Here is a 20111-nt window from a genome sequence, read left to right as displayed (position 1 = left end):
GTAAAGAGGTACTTTCTGAACACCTTCACAATACTTAAAGGCAACTTACAGAACATTTTTTTCAGCTTTCTTTACTGTAACAGCATGGCAGTTGATCTTCTCTCTCTCTCTCTCTCTCTCTCTCTCTCTCTCTCTCTCTCTCTCTCTCTCTGCTTATTTAAACCAATATTTAAACAGGACATTGACACAGAATTGACAGCACGTCTTCAAATCTCATTTTATTGGTTTATTGGTTTGCCAGTTATAACTCCTCATCTTTACTTTTTGCTTGTCAACGTATGTGATGAAGAAATTATGTTACATTTGGAGCAATGTGCAGCTTGGTCTTCATGTGGGTTCCATAACAATTTGAGGGGGCTGTCTCTGACTCTATTTCCTGCCATTGGCTCCCCCTCCCCTAACTGGACTGCATGGTTGGGCCTCAATGGGAGAGGATGTACTTAGTAGATGTCCCAGGGCTGGGTGATACCCAAAAAGGGGAGGGACCTGTATGGATGGGACTGGGAGGAGAGGGGGGAGCAGGTTACAATCAGAATGTAAAGTGAATAAATAAATAAATAAAAGAAGATGATTAGTGAAACAATGAAAAGAAACTGTGTTACTAAGCCCTAAGGGGCTCAAGCTTCCTCACTCAGGAATCCTCACTCTAAAGCTTACACAGCTGGGAGTGTGGGCACACAAAACAGCTGCATAAATCCAACAGTTATTGATAATGCATGGTGAGGAAATTTATTTTAAAATAATTGCTTAGTATACACATAAAACTTCCATTTACTACAGATCAGAGCAGATTTGCATGCTAATGAGATGCTAATTAAATACATGCTAATGAGATGTATGCTAATGTGATGTGTGCTAATGAGTGTGTTTATCTATTCATCATAAAGAATTAAGTCTTGGCTTAACTTGTTTGATACTGGGAGACACAGATCATCTTCAACATTTTCCAGAGCTGATTAATATTTTCATTCTACAGTAATGAATGCTCAGAACTCTGCTTCACACAAACCATAGTACAAAATATAGGTTTAGAGCTTTCTTTAGCTATTGTTTGAAATTGTTCCTAACCCCAAGCCAAAATTCACTTAATGTTGTTATTTTTTGTTTGTTTGTTTGTTTGTTTGTTTTCTAAAACACAGCAACTCCAATATGTTTTTCTAAAATCATGAGTTATGACACAGCAGGATCCGAAGATATACTAGTTTAGATTTGATATATGCTGAGAAATGGTTAGAAGGCACTCAAGTTTGTTTTCCATAACTAAACCAGAATGTTTCTGTCAGAGCAGACAAGTTTGTATGTAAGCACTGCAGTTCACTACACAGCAGCCTCACTTCTAAGCCGAGGTGTTTGAGGCAGCGATGGTCGGTGCTGAATGGCGTGACAGCACAGGAGTGCCAAGCGTGCCTGCTGTGTGTCCAGGCCCAAGGCGAGGCTGAGTGATGTGACATGGTGCGCCCCAGGTTCATTAGGGGATTGTTTCTAAATTATTTTTTGGTCACTGTGATTTCAGAAACCCGTTGTCATTTGTTTTTCTTTTACAACTCCCATGTTTAGTGACACAATCCCTTATGGAATTGCAACCTTCAGTTTAATAAGCTGTGATTCAGCCTGTTTGTACAGTTCCACCCTGAATGAATGTCATTGACGGTCAACATGTATCTTAGTTCAATCTTGGGTTTTTTTGTTTTTTTTTTTTTTAAATGAAAATGTCATCTAATGTGTCAACTTTTGGAAGGGTCACCAGCATAGAGAGCAAGATACCACAATGGATCATTGTTCTCTCCCATCACATGACCCAGAATGTGTTGCGTGAGCAGGTGCTGAGTGTCAATGACTCGATCCATCCATCAGTCCATAGAGCTGCAAAGTGAAGACACTGTCATACCATCCCTTGTTAACAAGACCATGGATAGAACTGAGTGTGGTGTGTGTGTGCATGTGTGTCTGTCCATCTGTGGGCACATGCATGCACACACCCATCCTAGTTACTTTCTCTGTTGTTTTGGTAAACACAATTACCACAAGAACAACTTAGACAGGAAAGGGTTTATGTCGTCGCACAGTGGCAGGTCGCAGTCCATCGAAGGGGGAAGTGGTGCTTGCTCTCTGGCTTGCTCTCTGGCTTGCTCACTGGCTCACATTCAGCTACCCTTTCTTATCCAGCCCTTCCACCTGACTCCAATTAGCAACAAAGAAAACGCACCCACAGACTTGCTGACGGGCTAATCTGATGAATGCAATTCATTAATTGATGTTCCCTCTTCCCAGGCATGTCAGATTGACAAGCGAGATTAACCACCATGATATATAAATATTTGTGAATTTTCTTTTGGGTTTCAAGATAATGAGTTGACTCTCAAGCACCCACCAACATTGACTAACTCACTTTGGTGTCATTATTAATGTAGTGATTTTAACGCACTATACAAGCTTCAACCCAGGGCTGGCTGTTTAGTGTATTGATGCTCCAGTTGTCTAAAGTGTGCTCCTAACTTCTTACACGTTGGCTCCTGAATCCTACTGATGAGATTCTAGCAGTTTTAATAGTTTCTTTGTTACATGATAATTACACGATGGTGCAGGTCAGGCTCTCATGCTTCCACCTCAAACCTGGACTACGCTATTCTGCAGAGTCCCGGTTCTTCCAAATCACTCTATAGAAATGGTAGTGAGAGATCAGACTCCAGGCATGGGGTTGTTGCCAGGTTTTAGATGCCTGTTTGCCCACATTTTAAGGCCTACCCTGGAAAGAGCACCTTGTTGTTTGGGTAAGACAGACATTGCAGGGTCTATACAGGTACTTACAATCCAATTTGAGTACAACAGAATTTTACTTAATTTCCTGTTTTATATCGGCATTGCCTTCCCCCTACACTAAGAATATGGGCCCTCAGACATACCAGGAATTGGAAGAAGCAGTCTCCTCTGTGCTGTTCTTTTATCTGACGTTATGCACACAGCAGTCTCAGAGCAGCCTGACAGCGCTACCAGCTCTGACAAGATTCTGGTAAGAAGTCTAGTCTTTCACTCAACACCTTTCCTTCATGACCACCATCTCCTGTCAGATGGCTGAGTTAAAGCCAGCTGGGCTGAGTTTCTCTATACGTGGTTAATGGGCCTCTCATTTCTGTTCTTTTAGCTTTGATTTTCAAGCCTAACCTTGTTGTACAAATATGTGACAGTCTGCATGACCCCAAAATCAAATGTACAAGACATGTGTACAGGTGCACACAGAAAAGCCCGGTTCTACTGTTCACTTCTGCGCCACCTTCTTGTCTCACACCTTTTACAGACAGCCTTTCCTGTTGGCTTCCATTATCTCCATACTGCATGCCACCCTCATACACAGGCCATACTAATATCTGTTTACAACAATAACTTTAGTGTATGTGCTGCTGAAGAAGACACAGAAGATTGTTGAGAAGAGGAAACTGTAATTAGCATCCACAGGCCCCATTGCACAGGTTCCTCATGCATAAAGATGGCCTGATCTTAGTTCTAATCAAGGGCCTTCTCTGGTTGCAAGAATGGATGTTGAGGCAGCACCAAGGTACACTACTGTAGCCCACATCCAGGCCAATATCTAGCATCCTACAAAGATTCTATCCTACAAAGATCCTATCAACACCTACTGAGGCACTGATGGGGAGAATGACTGGTCCTCAAACATCCTGTGCTATCAAACAGACCTCAAGCACAAAAGGTTTTGGTTCATTATACTCTGAGCTTTCTTGAGGGGTGTGCTTAGAACTCGGCTCTCAAATACAGCACAGTTCCGTTTAATGTATCCTTTAGAGCAGTATAGCTCCATTCAACACACAAATATCAAGGCTGGATAGATGGTTAAGAGCACTGATTGCTTTTCTAACAACACAGGTTCGGTTCTCAGCACTTCCATGGTAGCTCACAAGCTTCTGCCGCTCCAGGCTCAGGGAACACAATGCTCCACTGGCTTCAGCACACACGTAATGCACGCATGTGTGCAAAACACCCATACACATATTAATTAATTAACTAAATGTTTAAAAGAATATCAATCAATGTACATATATCTCAATATACCCTGGGTCTAATTAAAAAAAAGGCAAAAGTTAAGTTTTTAAAATATTAGCTTTCTTCGTAGGAGGGAAAGTTCATATAGCAACTTTGAACTCTGTAGAGTTAAAAGTAAGTTTACATTAAATCCCAGTGGGAAGAGATCAGGGGACTCATCCAAGTGGAGGAGGGTTCTCTCCTTCAGGATTATCACGTGAAAAGAGTTGAGACTTGGAGGCAGAGCAGCCAGAATGCTGAGACAAAGCCACACCTCTGTGCTAAGTGTTTGGAGGAAAGGACACAAACTCTTCACTTTTGCATGCAGAGATTTAGAAGTAGAACCAAATATATGCACATAAGAAAGCCTCTTTATTATGACATCGATGAGTAAAACTTCTGAAACTTGTATTTATTGTTTAAAGAGAACTCAGAAATAAAGTGTTACACCTTAAGAGTGACTTCTGGTCTCATCACTGGCTGCTCCGAGGCTCAGGAGCAGAGTAGTCAGACAGGCAGGCTTGTGTCCTGACCCTAGTAGTAGTGTAGCTAGCAACAAGGTCTTCATAAATAAACGCAAGGGGAAGACACCTCCCTGGCAGCTTCTGGAGAAGGTGGAGCCTCAGCCATGCACTGTAGGAAACATAGACTTTCCAAGGAGAGTATTGGAAGCCAATGGCCTGGTACACCTGAGGTGGGAAGGCATAAGATGCGAAGCTCAGTTTGGACACAGCAGTAGGCAGAAGGAGATACAAAGAGGAGACATGAAGAAAGGCAACTCTGAGACTTGGATTCAGTCTTTGAGAGGAGGAAATGGGATCCAGATAAGGACCCAGTTTTTACCCTTGGACAAGGGGCGTAATCATCAACAAACAAATGTTCATGGAAAATGCAGCCTCTGTCTCTTCGAGGCTCAAAGCCTAATGAAAGAGGCAGAAGAAATAACCACTGTGATAGGAGCAGAGGAGAAGGAAGGAACATGAGAATTTCAGGGGGGACAATGGAAAACTTGAGGGAGAAAATCTTGATCAAACGACTGCAGCTCAAGGGAGAGAGGTGTTGGTTATGGATGCTAATTTCCACACCACTCAAATGTGTTCATGCCAGCTGCTGCCCATGATTAACTTAAAATGAAAACCCATCCAGAACAACTGTGTTCTGGATGTACCTATGCAGAATGATGGGCATAAGCTAAGTGGTCTCAGGGAAGAGCCCATGTAAAGAGTCACCAGTCACTGCTCAGAGCTGTCACTGCTGACCCTGGGGGTAGGAAGCTCAACAGAAAACCATCCAAACTCAAAGCCTGATTGTGCTTGCTAGACAGCGCATGATGAAGATCCCCACAGATTCTGCAGCTTGGATGAAAAAGTCCTCCAGGCTCATTCAGACATGCAAAAGACCTCACTTTCTCTCTTCTCACTCCCTGCATCCACTATCCATAAATTATAAGACTAGGAGGTAAAAATGCTGTAAGAAAAAGAAACCCCAGAATGAGGTGGGGTGAGTAGAAGAAGGAAGGGAAGATGGAGTTAAGGCAAACAATCTAAGAGAAGGGAGGGAGAGAAAAGGAGGGAGAAAAAAATGAGAAGATGGGCCTTGACTCACTTGCAAGTAGGAGTCACCCCCAGAGGTGGGAAGTGAAGGTGAGGATAGTATGTTTTGCTGGAGAACACAGATGAAAGGATGTTTTGCTAATGTAAACATGTGAAAGAATGTTTTCCTGAAGCAGAAACAGGTGAAAGGATGTTTAGATATAGGAAACACATGAAAGAATGCTTGATGACGGAGTATCAATATGACTCCACAGACAGTGGGAGACCAGCACTGAGCATTGGTTTGGTTTGCTTTGCCTCAATTTTCTTCACTAATGTAACACATGTATTGGTTCGCCTTACATAGCGTTATTGAGATCAACTTGTGATAACCCCACCATTGAGAGAAACTCGCCCAAGAATTGCTCGTGAGGTTCCTGCAGCAACTTGCCACTTCTGCAGACTCACCTCAGGCCAGTTGGTAAGCCTTGCAGTTCCTTCAGGATTGAACTACAGCTGCAGGTTCATGCCTGGTATTTGCCTGCTGAGAGGCCTGGACTGTAACTGCTGTTTAGTGTGTGGTATCTGCCTGCCTAGAGACTGGTCTGCAACTACTGAGTCATATTTGGTTTTTGCTACAATACTGAACTGCTGAGAAAGACGATCAAGCTCGCCCCCAAAGAACTATTGCTAAACAGGTCCGCTTCCCCCCCCCATCCTAATAACTTTTCTCTTCCACTTCCTCTGCTGGGCAGTGGGCTAGAGGAGAGGTTGAAACTTTATTAAAAGTAGGTTGCAAATACTTTATATCTCCAGAGTTCCCTGAAGAAGAAATACTGATAAGGAAAATAAACAAATATCACCCTGCTCAAAGGACGGGAGCAGAGTATAAGAGACAAGAGAAAAGTGTCTGAAGCAAGTTGTGCTGGGTCTGCAGCAGAGGACAGACCAGAGAGAAAGCACAGCAACTTAATTGACCACACCTGACCTAGAAATGGACTGGTTGATGCTGCAAAGAGAGTGTCCAACCACAGAAGACAGTGAGGTGTCTTCAACAGTCACACACACTGTGCTGTGTGTGACCTTGGGATGTCCTACTAAGCTCCACAGCCAGACCTTGGAACACTTATCCCACTAGAGGAGCCCAGCTCAAGAGAGGACAGTAAAGTCCAGGCCAGAAAGCAGCATAGAAGCTGGGGTTGTCTTAGTCTAGGAAAACAGGACACAGGCCACCGTCTAGCAGTTCACGTAAGTCTGAGATTAGGAGCATTCCAAAGGGTAACTAAAGCAGAGAGCAAAGCAGTGGGCTGTCAGAATAAGCGGGTAGAGACAGTTTCCCTGCCACCAGAGGAGCCCTCAGGATTGTCCTAAACTCCCTAAAATCCACATCCAAGGAAACACAGTCCAGCATGTTAAAACTCCAAGAATGAGCAGACTGAAGCACCCACTGGATGATCTGATCTCCTGGAGACTTAGCTACCAGGAGCCTCTTTGCAAACTCTGCTTGTATTTTTGTGATGTAGGCCAGAATTGGCCACAGCAAAGGAAATGTTTCTAAACTTCAAATAAGCCAATGAAAACAATTCCTCAAATCCCTTGTGATGGGGAAAATTCCATTATTGCTTCTACACCTAGTCCTTCCAAGTTCAGCTTGGAGAGAATCAAAGATGGCTTTTCTTGCCTGGCATGGCTCCCTCTGGCCTGGGCAGCAAAGCAACAGATCTTTGTTTTGTGTCTCCATTGATCTCTAAAACCCACTAGCTTGGCTATGCCTGAGAACAAAGCATAGCAGTATGTAAGGTTGGTGCTCATTTGAGACACTAATAGACTAAGTAGCAGGAATGTTGCTTACTAGGAGATGATAGAAGGGGCCAAAGTAAAGAACCAGAGACAATCAAAGGTCATAGTAAGGCATCCACCTCTAATAGAGGCTGCCCTTCACTATTTGGTGACTTTGTACAGCAGAGCTCAGTAGGCTACCTGAATAAAAGAAAAGGGCCAACCAGTGGATCTGTACAGTACTGATCTACTCAGTGGACACAAACGGGAAATCTATGAATATAAAAGGGCAGAAATGGCGCTGATGAATAGGAGACCTCTGGCCATCTCAGACGAACTGAAGGATAAGAGACCTGAACCTCTCTTTGATATTAAAAGTATGTGGGTAATAAGAGTATCCATTGGAGGCTCTGAAGGTAGGGGATTGACGTTAGAGAGCTGGTTGTGTGAAGTATGACAAGGTGCAGGCTGACAACGTGGAAGAGGTAGAAATGGTAGAAGGTGAGTGAGGACCACTGGAGCTAGACAGGACTAGAAAAATGATGGTGTCAATGGAATTTTGAGATGTCTACAATCCTGGACCAGTCTCAGCATCATGACAGGACAACAGGGAGGAAAGAGATGAGGGAATGGCTCTTTGTAAACACTTTGGTGAGTGCTCAGTTCAGTGATCTGGATAGATAGCATCCATCTCCAAGAGAGAAAAATCACTGTGAGGACAAAAGTCTGATCAGGAAGCAGTGGCAGGGACTTGGGGCAGGGCAAACTCCCACTGCAGCCTCATGATGTCTGATGACTGAGTCGTGGAAGGCAGGAGGGGAGCCTTGTCAGCACCTGAAGCAGAAAGTAGGAATTTAGGTCATGAGAGGACAGTGGGAGGTAGTGGGAGTGCAAAGTCAATGTCAAAGCATGAAACAGCTCAGAGCAAGGCCTGAAGACTGTGGAAGAGAGGGGACAGTGGGGAAGAGCGGACACATTCATCAAAGACTATAAAGGATGGACCTATGTTGCTCGAAATGACCTAGTCTTGAAGTGTTTGAAAATTTTTGTGAATCTTCCAGTAAGACGCGGCTTGATCTCGGAGAAGAGGGATGGTGGGGGGAGGGGAGCATGTCTCTCAGCATCTGCAGCTATAGTTGGGGGAGGCAGGTGAATTTGTCTTGAATGTCCCTCTTCTATATCTACCATTTAATCTGCACAGCAAAGGTATATATAAAAAAAAGCACAGGACTCCCCCACCCCCGCATGAGTCTAGGAAGAACAGTATAAAAAGAGAACAAGGTCTGTGTAATTCAAGAGCTGGATATTGAACTTCAAGGAACAGAACAGATGAACTCATCGATCCTGGAGAATTATCTGATTTGTGAGAATCTCAGAGATAATGAAATTCGGAGTTCACGTGGGCCAAAGTCAACCTCAACAAGTTGCACATGCAAGGTTTGTGTGTTTGCTGTGTGCCTGAGTTAGGTCAGAATACACATCATCCCAACTGGTATATTCTTCTTATTTCCTAGCAGACCATAAGCTTGCTTTCTCATTAGCTGGCTAAATCTTTAGAATTTTTAAGGAGCATGGCTCCATTCAATCGGTATTACTCACTAACAAAAGAATGAGCCATCCAAACTCTAACGGCTTGGTCCTTAAAAACATAACACTCAGTGGCCGGGAAGGACACTGAAAGGCTCCTGTGTGGAGAACATGTAGATGACTCACTTTGGTCAGTGAAAAAGACGACAGAACCCCATAGACCCAAGGGCTGGGTTCATCTTCCCTTACCAGAAACTTCAGGAGTTGCTATAAGCTTTCCAAGCTAAAAAAAAATAAAAATAAAAATAAAAATAAATTATTCCAGAAATAACTTGAAAATCCCAAGTGATGGCTCTGCGGCCCGCCAGCAGCTTAACCACAACACAGCTCCTGGCCAAGATGTTCATGAAAAGTTGGGAAGGAGTTACTCTGAGAAAGATGTACTGGTAGCAAAAGGACTTCTTCTCCTGAGAAAGAATGCATAAATCAATAGTTAAATAAGGAAAAGGGAAACTTAGGTTTGGCATAATGGTATCAGAAAGATGTCATTTGAGAGAGGTTGAGGGGTAAGACTACACAAAGACTTCATTATTGATATACTGTTGTTATTGCTAGTTTTAAAAATTCATTCAAACATTTCTCTCATACTTTCCCTGCCCACAGATTAGATGTAAGAGGGGGTAAAAAAAAAAAAAAAGTCCTAACTGTGCTTAAGGGCAGAGAACAGGCTTTGCTGTGCCCGGCTTCGGGAGCCTGGACCGGACAGGATTTCTCCCCAGAACTCCGATTCCTCACCTGAAGAGCCAGGCCACTGGGATTCCTTTTAACTCTGATAAGCATTCTTCCAAGGGCCTGTCAGAGCCACACATCCAGTCCTCTGGGTCCCCAGCCAAGGAAGCATAAGAAATGCAAACTGGCCCACACATCTTGAATGAAGACATCACATATGTGGGCTGTCAGGGGCACGCAGGGAAAGAGAGAAGAATCACCTCAGATGGTACCTAAGGTGCCATGGTGGATGGGATGTTTGTTTGTTTGTTTGTTCGGTTGTTGTGATAAATGTTATTATGTAAAGCAACTTGGAGAGTAAACAGTTCATTTCATCTTACATTTTATATTCCACTATCTAGGGAAGTCAAGGCAGGAACACAAGACAAGCACTCAAAGAAAAACCACAGAGAAACACTATTTAGTGGTTTGTTCACTCTGATTTTTCTCAGCTAGCTATTTTATAGAGCCTAGGCCACCATTTATGCAGGGGTGTATGTCCCAGAGTGGGCTTAGGCCCCTCTATACCAATTATCAGTCAAGAAAATGTCCTACAGAACTGCCCATAGGCCAGTCTGATAAATTCTTCTAATGATCATACCTCTTCCCAGATATGTCAAATCGCCAACCAAGATTTGCCGTCACAGATGTCACAAGCGCAGATCTGTTTTTCCCCCCAACTGCAGAATCATGTGCAATAGAACCAATGTGACTTCAAGGAAGTTGTTGACATTTTAAAATTAAAGATGGCTATTCCAGGTGGTGTGGACAAAGGGCTGAAGACAATCCTAGAAGTTAGATTTAAGGCTTACAAGTGAGTAGAAGAAAGCAGATGACGTGCTCAGTGCCACAGACCTGTAATCCCAGGTACTTGGGGAGTTGCGGCAGTAGGACTGAAAGTTCAAGGCTACCCAGGCCATTCAGTAAGGCTCTTTCTCAGCGTTCAAATTACAAAATGGGGCTGAGGCTAGCCAACTCAGTGATTGACACTTGCCTAGCATGTGCAAGACCCCAGGTTTACAGCCCAGGGGAGAAGAGGAGAGGGAGAAGGAAGACAGCAGGTAGGAAGGGGGAAATATGAACTTGAGAACCAAGCGGTCGAAGGACGCAAGCATGCAGCAGAGTGCAAGTAAGAATAACTTCATATATATGAAGGCCAGGAAGAGACAACACAAATGCTAAGTTAGTCACAGGCTCCGTCCCTGGTACCTGCAATGGAGAGAGTCACACTTACATCCCTTTACAGGGTGAGGGGGATGGGGAAGTATAGACAGATCTAAATGGCTCACCACTGTGAAGTCAAGGTAATCTTACATAGGGTCCCAAGCTTACTTCGGATTTGTCTCAATGTTTACTGGATACCTAGCCTCATCCTCGTGTTCAAAACTAACCATGTCCTGCTCTTTGCTCATTTGAAGCCTTATTTAAAGTTGGCAAGGCTGACATTACATCAACATGGGCACACAGCATGTAGAGACAATTTACACAGCATAGACAACCACAGATGAGGCAGAATTTCTAAGTCGCCTTTGGCTTTACATTGTTTCCCCTGTAACTGTGGCTATCAACAAGAAGGAAGTCTACTTCTACAACCCAACAGGCCTGGAGGACGTGCCTTCATTTCTTCACCCCTAACAAGTTACGAAGGACTAAAGAAAGGGTAACTCACACACACACACACACACACACACACAAATCTTCATAACCATTTAAATAAGCAGGTTTTCCTGGAGAAACACAAAGCCTGTTACAGACTTGTAAACCTGTGTCCACAGCGGTGCCTCACATTCCAGTCTTCACTGCATCAAGGTGAAGTGTGCATCGAACATGACTTCCTCATCTCCCTTTCCCAGGAGACCTGGAGCTACTTACTCCCTAAACACAACTCCAGCTGGAGAAAGGGCCAAAGGACAATAGACAGGACCCACAGGCAGCTGCTGTCCTCTAGAAAAGGAATGACAGAAGTGCTTCCCCTAGAGACCAGCTCGTGAGACTATGTTAGCCACAACCATCACAGCAAGTATCACAGACAAGTTCTCTGTAATTACTCTGCATGCTTATGTACATTATGCTTTGTAATTATGTATGCTTATACTACATCCAAGTGTCCAAAGGTTCTCATGTGGAAGATGCGCTACCTAGCAGGAGGCAGCGTTGTTTTGATTTGACTTTGAAAACACCATGATTTCTGTTAAAAAAAAAAAAACGGGAGGGATAATAAGGCTTATAAGATGCTCTTCCTGACTAACCCCCAAATTCCCAAGTTGCTGAGTCTGAATCTGTAAAGCGATCTGTTAATATCAAAGCATTCACTGTGGTTTCCTGTGGTCCCCAAAGCTCTCCATGACCATAGCCATGGGATCAAGGTCTTTGGAAAGGAACAAAGGAACAAACTCACCCCTAAATCTGAGAGAATCAGATGGAGATGGTCTGGGACAGCAGAGTCTGGGGTGTGGAGGGCAGTGGTGTTCAGTTTTCAAACAGCCATCTGCATGCCCTTGACTAAGTCATGTGCACACTTAGAGTCTCTGCTTTCCTGACTTGTGGAACGAGGTGTTGGAACTGAAGTCTCCACCAGCTGTACAACTCTCTAATTCTCGAAGTAACAGTTCATTGCTTTACTGGCCAGACTGCCTGGGTAATCAGAGTGAACCAATTAACACGGCAGCTGGAATACTCCATCTGTGGTCTCAAACTAGCCTTTATTATTTTTTTTTAACAGTGGAAGGAGGGAAGGTCATGAAACCCACTCATTCTGCTTTGGAAAACAGTGGAAGGATCTGAGGCTCACAGATGTCACATCACTGTTACAGGCTCATTAGATGGCGTAACATGAAGACTGCCTGACCAGTCCTGCTTGCAGCCCAGTGGGCAGCCGGCTGGCCTCAGGCTCTGCTCTCTCTAGAAGCTGCTTCCACTCCCGAATGAGCCACGATGTGGCTTTTATGTGTCTCATTAAACACAGCCTGCACCTTAGCTGTGCTATACAGGCCTAGGGGTTATTAGTTTTCCAGGCACCTAATCCTGGAGACATTTGGAAAGTGACCGAAAGGTCTTCGTGAAAATGTGCCCAGGATAGAATACTTTCAAGAGTCCTGTGGGAGTTGTTCAAGAAAGCCAATGTCTACACACCTACCACCTGCTTCCTATTTTATAAAATGAGTGTTTTGTGGGGAGGAAGAGCCCAGCGAACCCACCTCTGCCCCAACCACGTTACAGTCCAGGTTGGGGCCTCATTTGCACAAGTACTTTGTCAGTCTGGCTCCAGGCCACTGCGAGAACAAACCACCAATGCTAGTATAAACACTTCCACTTGGCAGGTAGGTACCCAAGCCACCTGGCAGGACAGAGCTGTCCTGGGTAACAGCCACAGCCACAGCCACCACTTTCTGGCTGTTATATAACGAACACGGCCCCACCCCTTCTCCAGGTAAGGAATCTTTGCATCGACTGCCCTGCAAAACACTTAAGGACACTCTGGGAATTCCTGTGAAGCAAAAATGGTGGAATACCACCCAGAGTGTTGCAGTCTGCCTCATCTGATGAGACAAACACTAAACTGATGCTTAATCACTAAATCTTGTATGCGATTGGATCCAAAGACTTGTTCAAAGCTTTCAGATGTGTGAGAGAAGCCAGACACAGATGAGCACATGCCATGTATTCTACCTGGATAAAAACTGAAGGGTAGACAGAACCAGCCAATACCAAGGACAGAGTTAGAGGCATGTGTCCTTCGTGGGGAGTGGATATTGATTAGGAAAGACTGCCGAGACCCCCAGTGGAGCTCAACATTCTCTCTCTTCATCTTGGTAGTTGTTCCACACGCAACCCCCCCCCCCAAAAAAACCCTAAAAACCTGAAATCTGCCAAGTCCTAGAATTCAGACTTCGTTGTTGAAGACAATTCAGAATTGTCTTCCTTCCATGGGCAGTTAGATATCAATAAACATTAATTAAAATTTATCTTCATTTTTAATTGTGTCTATGTAGGGTAGGGAGCATGGACATATGAATGTAGGTGCCTCTGGAGGCCCGAAGAGCGCATTGGTCCTCCTGGAGCTGTAGTTACAGGTGGTGGTGTGCTGGGAACCAAACTGAGGCCCTATGCAAGAGCAGTACATGTTCCTAACCTGTTTGTGTCCAGAGAAAATAATACCCTTACTGTTTCTTACTTTGTTTCTCTAAAGTTCTCATTTGGGAAAAGGTTGGTGCACTGATTTCTGGCTTAGAGGGAGCTATAAGTTACAAACCTTCTGAAGACCCATAGGATAGAAAGGGAGAACATAGCTTAATGATCCTCGGGTCTTACTGAGGACCAGTTCCAAATGGTTGAGCTAGTGATGTGAATCCACAATTAACCTGGCTCAGCCCAGCTCCCATGATTAGATTGATTCTGGGAACTTGGAGAAGTGATTGAATGTTGAACTTTACAGTTAAAAAGTATAATCGTGCCTCATCATGCACTATTGATCCGTAAAGCTCTGTGTCAACAGGAAGTTTTCTAGGCCACAGACCTGCCCCTCATTACCAACCCCAGATGTAGAACTATGCCCACCAGGGGTAGGTAACTCGGTCATAGTCCCGAGGACTGGGGGAGATAGAGCCCTAGGCACCAGGCCTCCCCATCTGGGCCTCTGGTCCAGGCTTTCCTCAGTACTAGCCTTCAGTCCTCATTCTAAGTGAGACTTCAGTCCTCATTCTAACCCACAGCCCAGGCCAGGTCCAGCCAACCCTAGAACTGATCCTGCTCTCTGTAGTTTTGTCTCACACATATCACGTCAATAGATTAAGTCTCTCAGAGTTGCTCCTCCTGAGGGCTGTCTTCCTAGGTCCATCTAAGCCAACCACAAGATGCTGACCTTTGACCACACAGCTAAAGACAACACAGCTGGTCCCAAATCATCATCCATCCCCCTCAATGCCACTGTGTTCCATGACAAGGTGACCATGACCATGCCTGGCTCTTCATCTCTACTGGGGCCTTTAGGTACCAGGGCCACACAGGTCCCATATGGGTTTAAATCTCCACTTTCTATTCTCTGCCACTGACCCTGGACTTCAGGTATTCAGCTAGAAACTGACATTTGGCAGAGCTGGTGTTCTAGCTCACAATTTGAGGTGATGCGAAAGGCCTGTCTAATCTTAAATATGAACACGGTGAATTGAGATCAAAAGAGAACCATCGCTCTAAATGCCCAGATCCCTACATCACAGTAAGCATCATTTAATTCTCTAATTAGCCTTTATTAAGTGATCTCTCTCTCTCTCTCTCTCTCTCTCTCTCTCTCTCTCTCACACACACACACACACACACACACACACACATCTGCATACATAGTCTGTTTCAGTCTAAGAAATGGCCTTAGAAAATTAAGGTGCTGGTGCTCCTGAAGGAAGCTGTTGGGAGCACAAAGGTCCATGAACTCATAGATAAGCACATGGGAAGCCAGGACTATTAAACACAGGGTTATTAAACATGCAGGATTCTCTCTTCAACAGAAGGCTGGAAATGAAGGTGGTCCAAGCCTGGTAAAATATGTATTATTTGTAGGGCCAGTCCACAAGCAGGACCGGAGGTGGCTAATACTTTAGGTGACCTTTGCATTATCTATATAGCCAGGGGCTCCCCCAAGCTCCCATAACCAGGACCAGAGGTGGCTAACAGCCAGATGGCCTCTACACTGTCCTCTGAGACCACACCAGATCACCCTTTAGGCCCTTTAGATAACACACGAGTCTATCTCTAGAAACCCCCTTCACAGGATAAATGGCATGTATTTTAAGAAAAGTTTTGATGTAAATATGCCTCCTTGTGCACAGAGGATTGTGTTAGGCCAGGAAACTTTTTTATTTTATTTTATTTTATCACAAAATGTAATGCATTCAAATACCCTTACAATAAACTACTGATGTCAGACTCTAGAAGTTTAAGCCAACATAGGTTGAGTTGTGCTGAACCGGATTTCCTTCTCATTGCATGTGGAGCATCCCTCTGCTGGCCCTGGTGTTTGCAGAGACCCCACCCCCACCCCCACCACCACCCACCATAAGAAGTGAAGTGACAGTTGAGAGGACGGAGAAGCAACGACAACCCGGTCGATTCCTCTGATAACTCTCTCAGGGAGAATAAATTTAGTGATATCTAAAACTTCATCTCTTGTGAGAGAAACAAGAGTCATTCTTGAGCCAGTGTTCCAGGCAGAGCCCAACTGCCTACAGGGCAGGAAGTCACTGCAGCCAGCAGCTTCAGGTTCCTGCATGGTGTCAAGGATCTGTTGTATTAATACTGGCCAGAGGAACACAATGTTCTATTGTGTAGACACTGTATGTGCGCGTGCACATGTGTCTATGTGTATCTATGTGTGCACCTGTGCTTGTAGGAAGGCCAGAGGAGACTCTGCTTGTCCCCCTGTATCACTGTCTATCTTAGTCCCTTGAGACAGCCTCTCTCTGAAGCCAGAGCTGAGTGTTTCTCTTCTAGGTGGACAGCCAACAGGCCTCACTGACCTGACTGTCCTGCACTGGGCTTCCAAACACACGTCGCCACCCAAGGCCTTGTGCTGTGGGTGCTTCAGATCCAAACTTGAGTTCTTATGCTTGCAGAGCAAGCAAGGATTCTTAAGCACTGGGCCGCTCCCCAGCCCTTTACTGGCATTTCTGAGGAAGAGAAGGCAATGCGGGATGAGATTCTTTGCAGTCCTCCTACCTGATCATCATAGCGGTACGTGAGGAACTGCTCCCCTGTGGTGTCTTCTAGGAAGCTGCCTTGAGGAGAGAGCGCAAACTCAGGAAGGAAGTAGGCTCCAGGAGACTTCTCTGCTGTAGCCTGAAAGGCAAGATCACAAGGTCACAAGGTCACAAATAAGACAACAGGAAAGTCCCTCTAGGAGGCAGAATCCAAAAGATCCCACTACGACCACTCTCATGACATAAAGAGAAAAGTGTCCTCTGAGCCAGAGGCAAGGTGAGGCGCATCAGACATTGATGCGGGGACACTTTAGACCAGGATATCCCAACCTGGCACATGTGTGGGTCCCTTTTCTTTCTCTTCCTCCCTGCTCCAACTTCCAGCAATTAAAACCATGGAACAATTACTTGCTCAACTTTCATGACTGCAAACCCATTGCTTTTAGGATTTCTTTTTCTTCAAGAAAGATTTGTCTTATTTTTATGTTCATGCCTCTTGTCTGTCTGTGTGAATGTATGCCACATGTATGTTAGTGCCCCAGGAGGCCAGAAGAGGGCGTCAGACCCCCCAGAATGGGAGTAACGGGTAGTTGTCAGTCCTGTTACTCATGTGGAGCTGGGAGTTGGGCTCTGGTCCCTAGGAGAACAGCCCACGCTGTTCATCTCGCCAACCCTGCAGAATTCATTTTCTTTCTTTTACTCCTTCCTTCTTTCTTGCCTTCCTTTGTTCCATCTTTTTCTTCTTTATGTGAAAGATTAGGGAAGGTTTATTCCCACACGGCAAACAAAATTTCTGTTCATTACAGGAACTTTAGAAAACGCAGACAGCTGTGAAAGTCAATGAGATGTCACCCACAGCCCCTGCAATCCATAATAACAACTTTTCATTATTTTATCATACTTCCTTTGAGGTTTCTTTTTCTTTCCTCAGAACACTTTGTAAGTTTTCATACAAACCCATGTTTATATAGGCCTGTTTCACAGAAAGGCTTCATTGTGTCCTTGGGAAACTCAAACGTGTGCATGTAGATCACTGATCTGAAGCACCAATGGCTGTGGAATATGCCTCAGGTAAATGGGCCTGGATCCACTCCCCTGTGCCACCCAGCATGACCCTGTCAGAGGTGGCCGAGAGAGGCTGAGGGTGTGGGATGCTGTCCAGAACCTCTGCCTTGATTCTGACAAGGAGGGAATTGGCAAAGGAAATGACACCCACAAGCTTAGTCTTATTTGGTCAACAATGGCTGCACACACCCTGACAGTGACCCCTCTCCCTGCTTGGGAAGGAGTAACCATGAAATAGGAGATGAGAGGCTGGCGAAATGGCTCAGCAGTTGAGAGGACTGACTGCTCTTCCAAAGGTCCTGAAGCAGAGACTGAATGAATGACCATCCAGAGACTGCCCCACCTGGGGATCCATCTCATAAACAACCACCAAAAATAGACACTATTGTGGATGCCAACAAGAACTTGCTGACAGGAGCCTATAGAGCTGTCTCCTGAGAGGCTCTGCCAGTGCCTAACAAATACAGAAGTGGATGCTCACAGCCATTCATTGGCCAGAGCACAGGTTCCCTAATGAAAGAGCTAGAGAAAGTACCCAAGGAGCTGAAGGGGTGTGCAGCCCCATAGGAGGAACAACAATATGAACTAACCAATATCCCCAGAGTCCCCTCAGCCTAAACCACCAACCAAAGAAAACACATGGTGGAACTCATGGCTCTAGCTGCATATGTAGCAGAGGATGGCCTAGTCAGTCATCAATGGGAGGAGAGGTCCTTGGTCCTGTGAAGGTTCTATGCCCCAGTATAGGGAGGGGACTGCCAGAGCCAGGAAGCAGGAGTGGGTGGGTTGGTGAGCAGGGGGAGAGAAAAGGTATAGGGGTTTTCAGAGGGGAAATTGGGAAAGGGGATAACATTTGAAATGTAAATAAAGAAAATATCTAATAAAAAATTTAATTACTTTAAAAAAATAAAAGAAATAGGAGATGAGAAGAATCACTCCAAGGAAGCTGCTTTCTGGACCAGGAAAGAGTAGGATGCAAAGAACTCCTGACAGCTCTGTGGTCCCAGTGTCACCTTCCCATGGTGTAACACAAGCTTTGGTTACAGCAGAACCAGGGACCAGGGGTTGAGTTCTGTTGGTAAAATGGTGCCTACTTTGCATAACACCCTGATTTGATTCCCCAGCCCTGCATAAACTGGGCTTGGTGGTGAATGGCTGTAATCCCGGGATTTGGGGAATTGGGGTCAGGAGGATCAAAAATCAATAACATCCTTGGCTATATAGCTTGTCTAAATCAATCAATCAATCAATTACATTTATTTGAATAATGAACTTTGAATAGAAAAGTCAGTACACAATAAATTAGTCAAGAGACACTGAATAGATAAATCTACTAAACTGAATAGCACCAGACAAAAAGAACTGTGTGATTTTCTTTATAAATTTCATTTTAGGTTAGAGTTAAACTGTTATTAGATACTTAACACCCCAGCCCTCGTTTGCTTTCTACTGCTGTGAGAAAACATTCTGACAAAAATCAACTTGGGGAGGAAAATATTTAGTTAGCTTAAACATCCAAGTCAGAGCCTATCATGAAAGGAAGTCTAGACAGAAGCCGTAAGGCAGGAACTGAAGCAGAGGGCATAGCTGCTTGCTAGCTTGTTCTGCATGGCTTGCCCAGTTTACCTTCTTAAACACCGCAGGACTCATTCCCAGATATGGCACCACCCACAGTGGGCTGCCCCCCAACACACACACCACACACACACACACACTCACACACACACACACACACACACACACACACAGAATCCAATCAAGAAAATTTCCCAAAGACCTACTCGGGAACCAATTGCTGAGCTGAGGCCCCTTTCCCAAATGATTCCAGCTTGTGTCAAGTTAAAGACCAAAAATCAAAAGATCAACTAACACAATAATAACTATTCTTTTTATTATTAAATATGCATATATGAGTGAGCATTCATGCGCCATGACACAAATGTGGAACACCATGGAGTCAGGACTCTCTTGGGTCTTAGGGATCTAACTTGGTTGTCAGCCTTGGCGACAAGCATTGCTAACCACTGAGCCCTCCCTCCAACCCTGTATTCTCATTTGTTTCCATTACCTTCAGAGTTCATGAAAGCCTTAGAAGTCACCAAGGCCCAAACTTTTACTTTACAAATGGATATAATAAGGACTTGCATGCACATCCTTACTGACCCAGGCCTATGCATGCGCTGGAACATCCCAGCCTTGGACAAAACATGAAGAAATCCATTCTGTTGATCATTAATTCAATATACAAAGACGCTTTAATGCCTAGCACAGGCCTCAGTGCTATGAACACCATGAGAAACATGAACGGTAAGGTCCCTATAATTATGGAGGTTACCTTTTTGGTGGGGAAGAACCATCAAAAAAACTAAGTAAGCAAACAAGAGAAGCTGAAGCTGTACATGTTATGAAAGAAGTGTCCTGGGTGATAGGACAACAAGGAAAAGGGGGCACGATTGTAAAGACGAGGTCCAGCTAAGCATGGCTGGAAAGATGGCATCTGTCTATTTCATAAGGCAGAGAGAGGAGCAGCATGCAAAAAAGCAAGGATGTGTATTTTGGTTAAAGAGCAATCCTCAAAGCCCTCACTTGGAAAGGATATCAGTGGGCTTGAGATACAGAGAGAAGAGCAGAGTGGCTGGACTCAGGGTGGACCAGAAGAAAATGGGCATTCGATGGAGATAGGAAGGAAGGAAGGAAGGAGGGAGGGAAGGAAGGA

General features: G+C 44.6%; 1 protein-coding gene across 4 annotated transcripts in view; it reads right to left on the bottom strand.

Moving 5' to 3' along the window:
- Positions 1 to 20111, bottom strand: part of Adamtsl3 (ADAMTS like 3) — a 276839-nt gene that overhangs the window by 215790 nt on the left and 40938 nt on the right. For 3 of the 4 annotated variants that reach the window (XM_021210057.1, XM_029532349.1, XM_029532345.1), the window contains exon 3: positions 16350 to 16469. In XM_021210057.1, coding sequence (XP_021065716.1) covers positions 16350 to 16469 — 120 coding nt within the window. Of the gene's footprint in view, positions 1 to 16349; positions 16470 to 20111 lie in introns of those variants that run through there. The other variant, XM_029532353.1, reaches the window with a different exon arrangement.

Source organism: Mus pahari, chromosome 1 (genome assembly GCF_900095145.1).
Source record: "Mus pahari chromosome 1, PAHARI_EIJ_v1.1, whole genome shotgun sequence".
In the NCBI taxonomy this organism is placed as follows: domain Eukaryota; kingdom Metazoa; phylum Chordata; class Mammalia; order Rodentia; family Muridae; genus Mus; species Mus pahari.
This window is presented reverse-complemented; position numbering and strand designations above follow the sequence as displayed.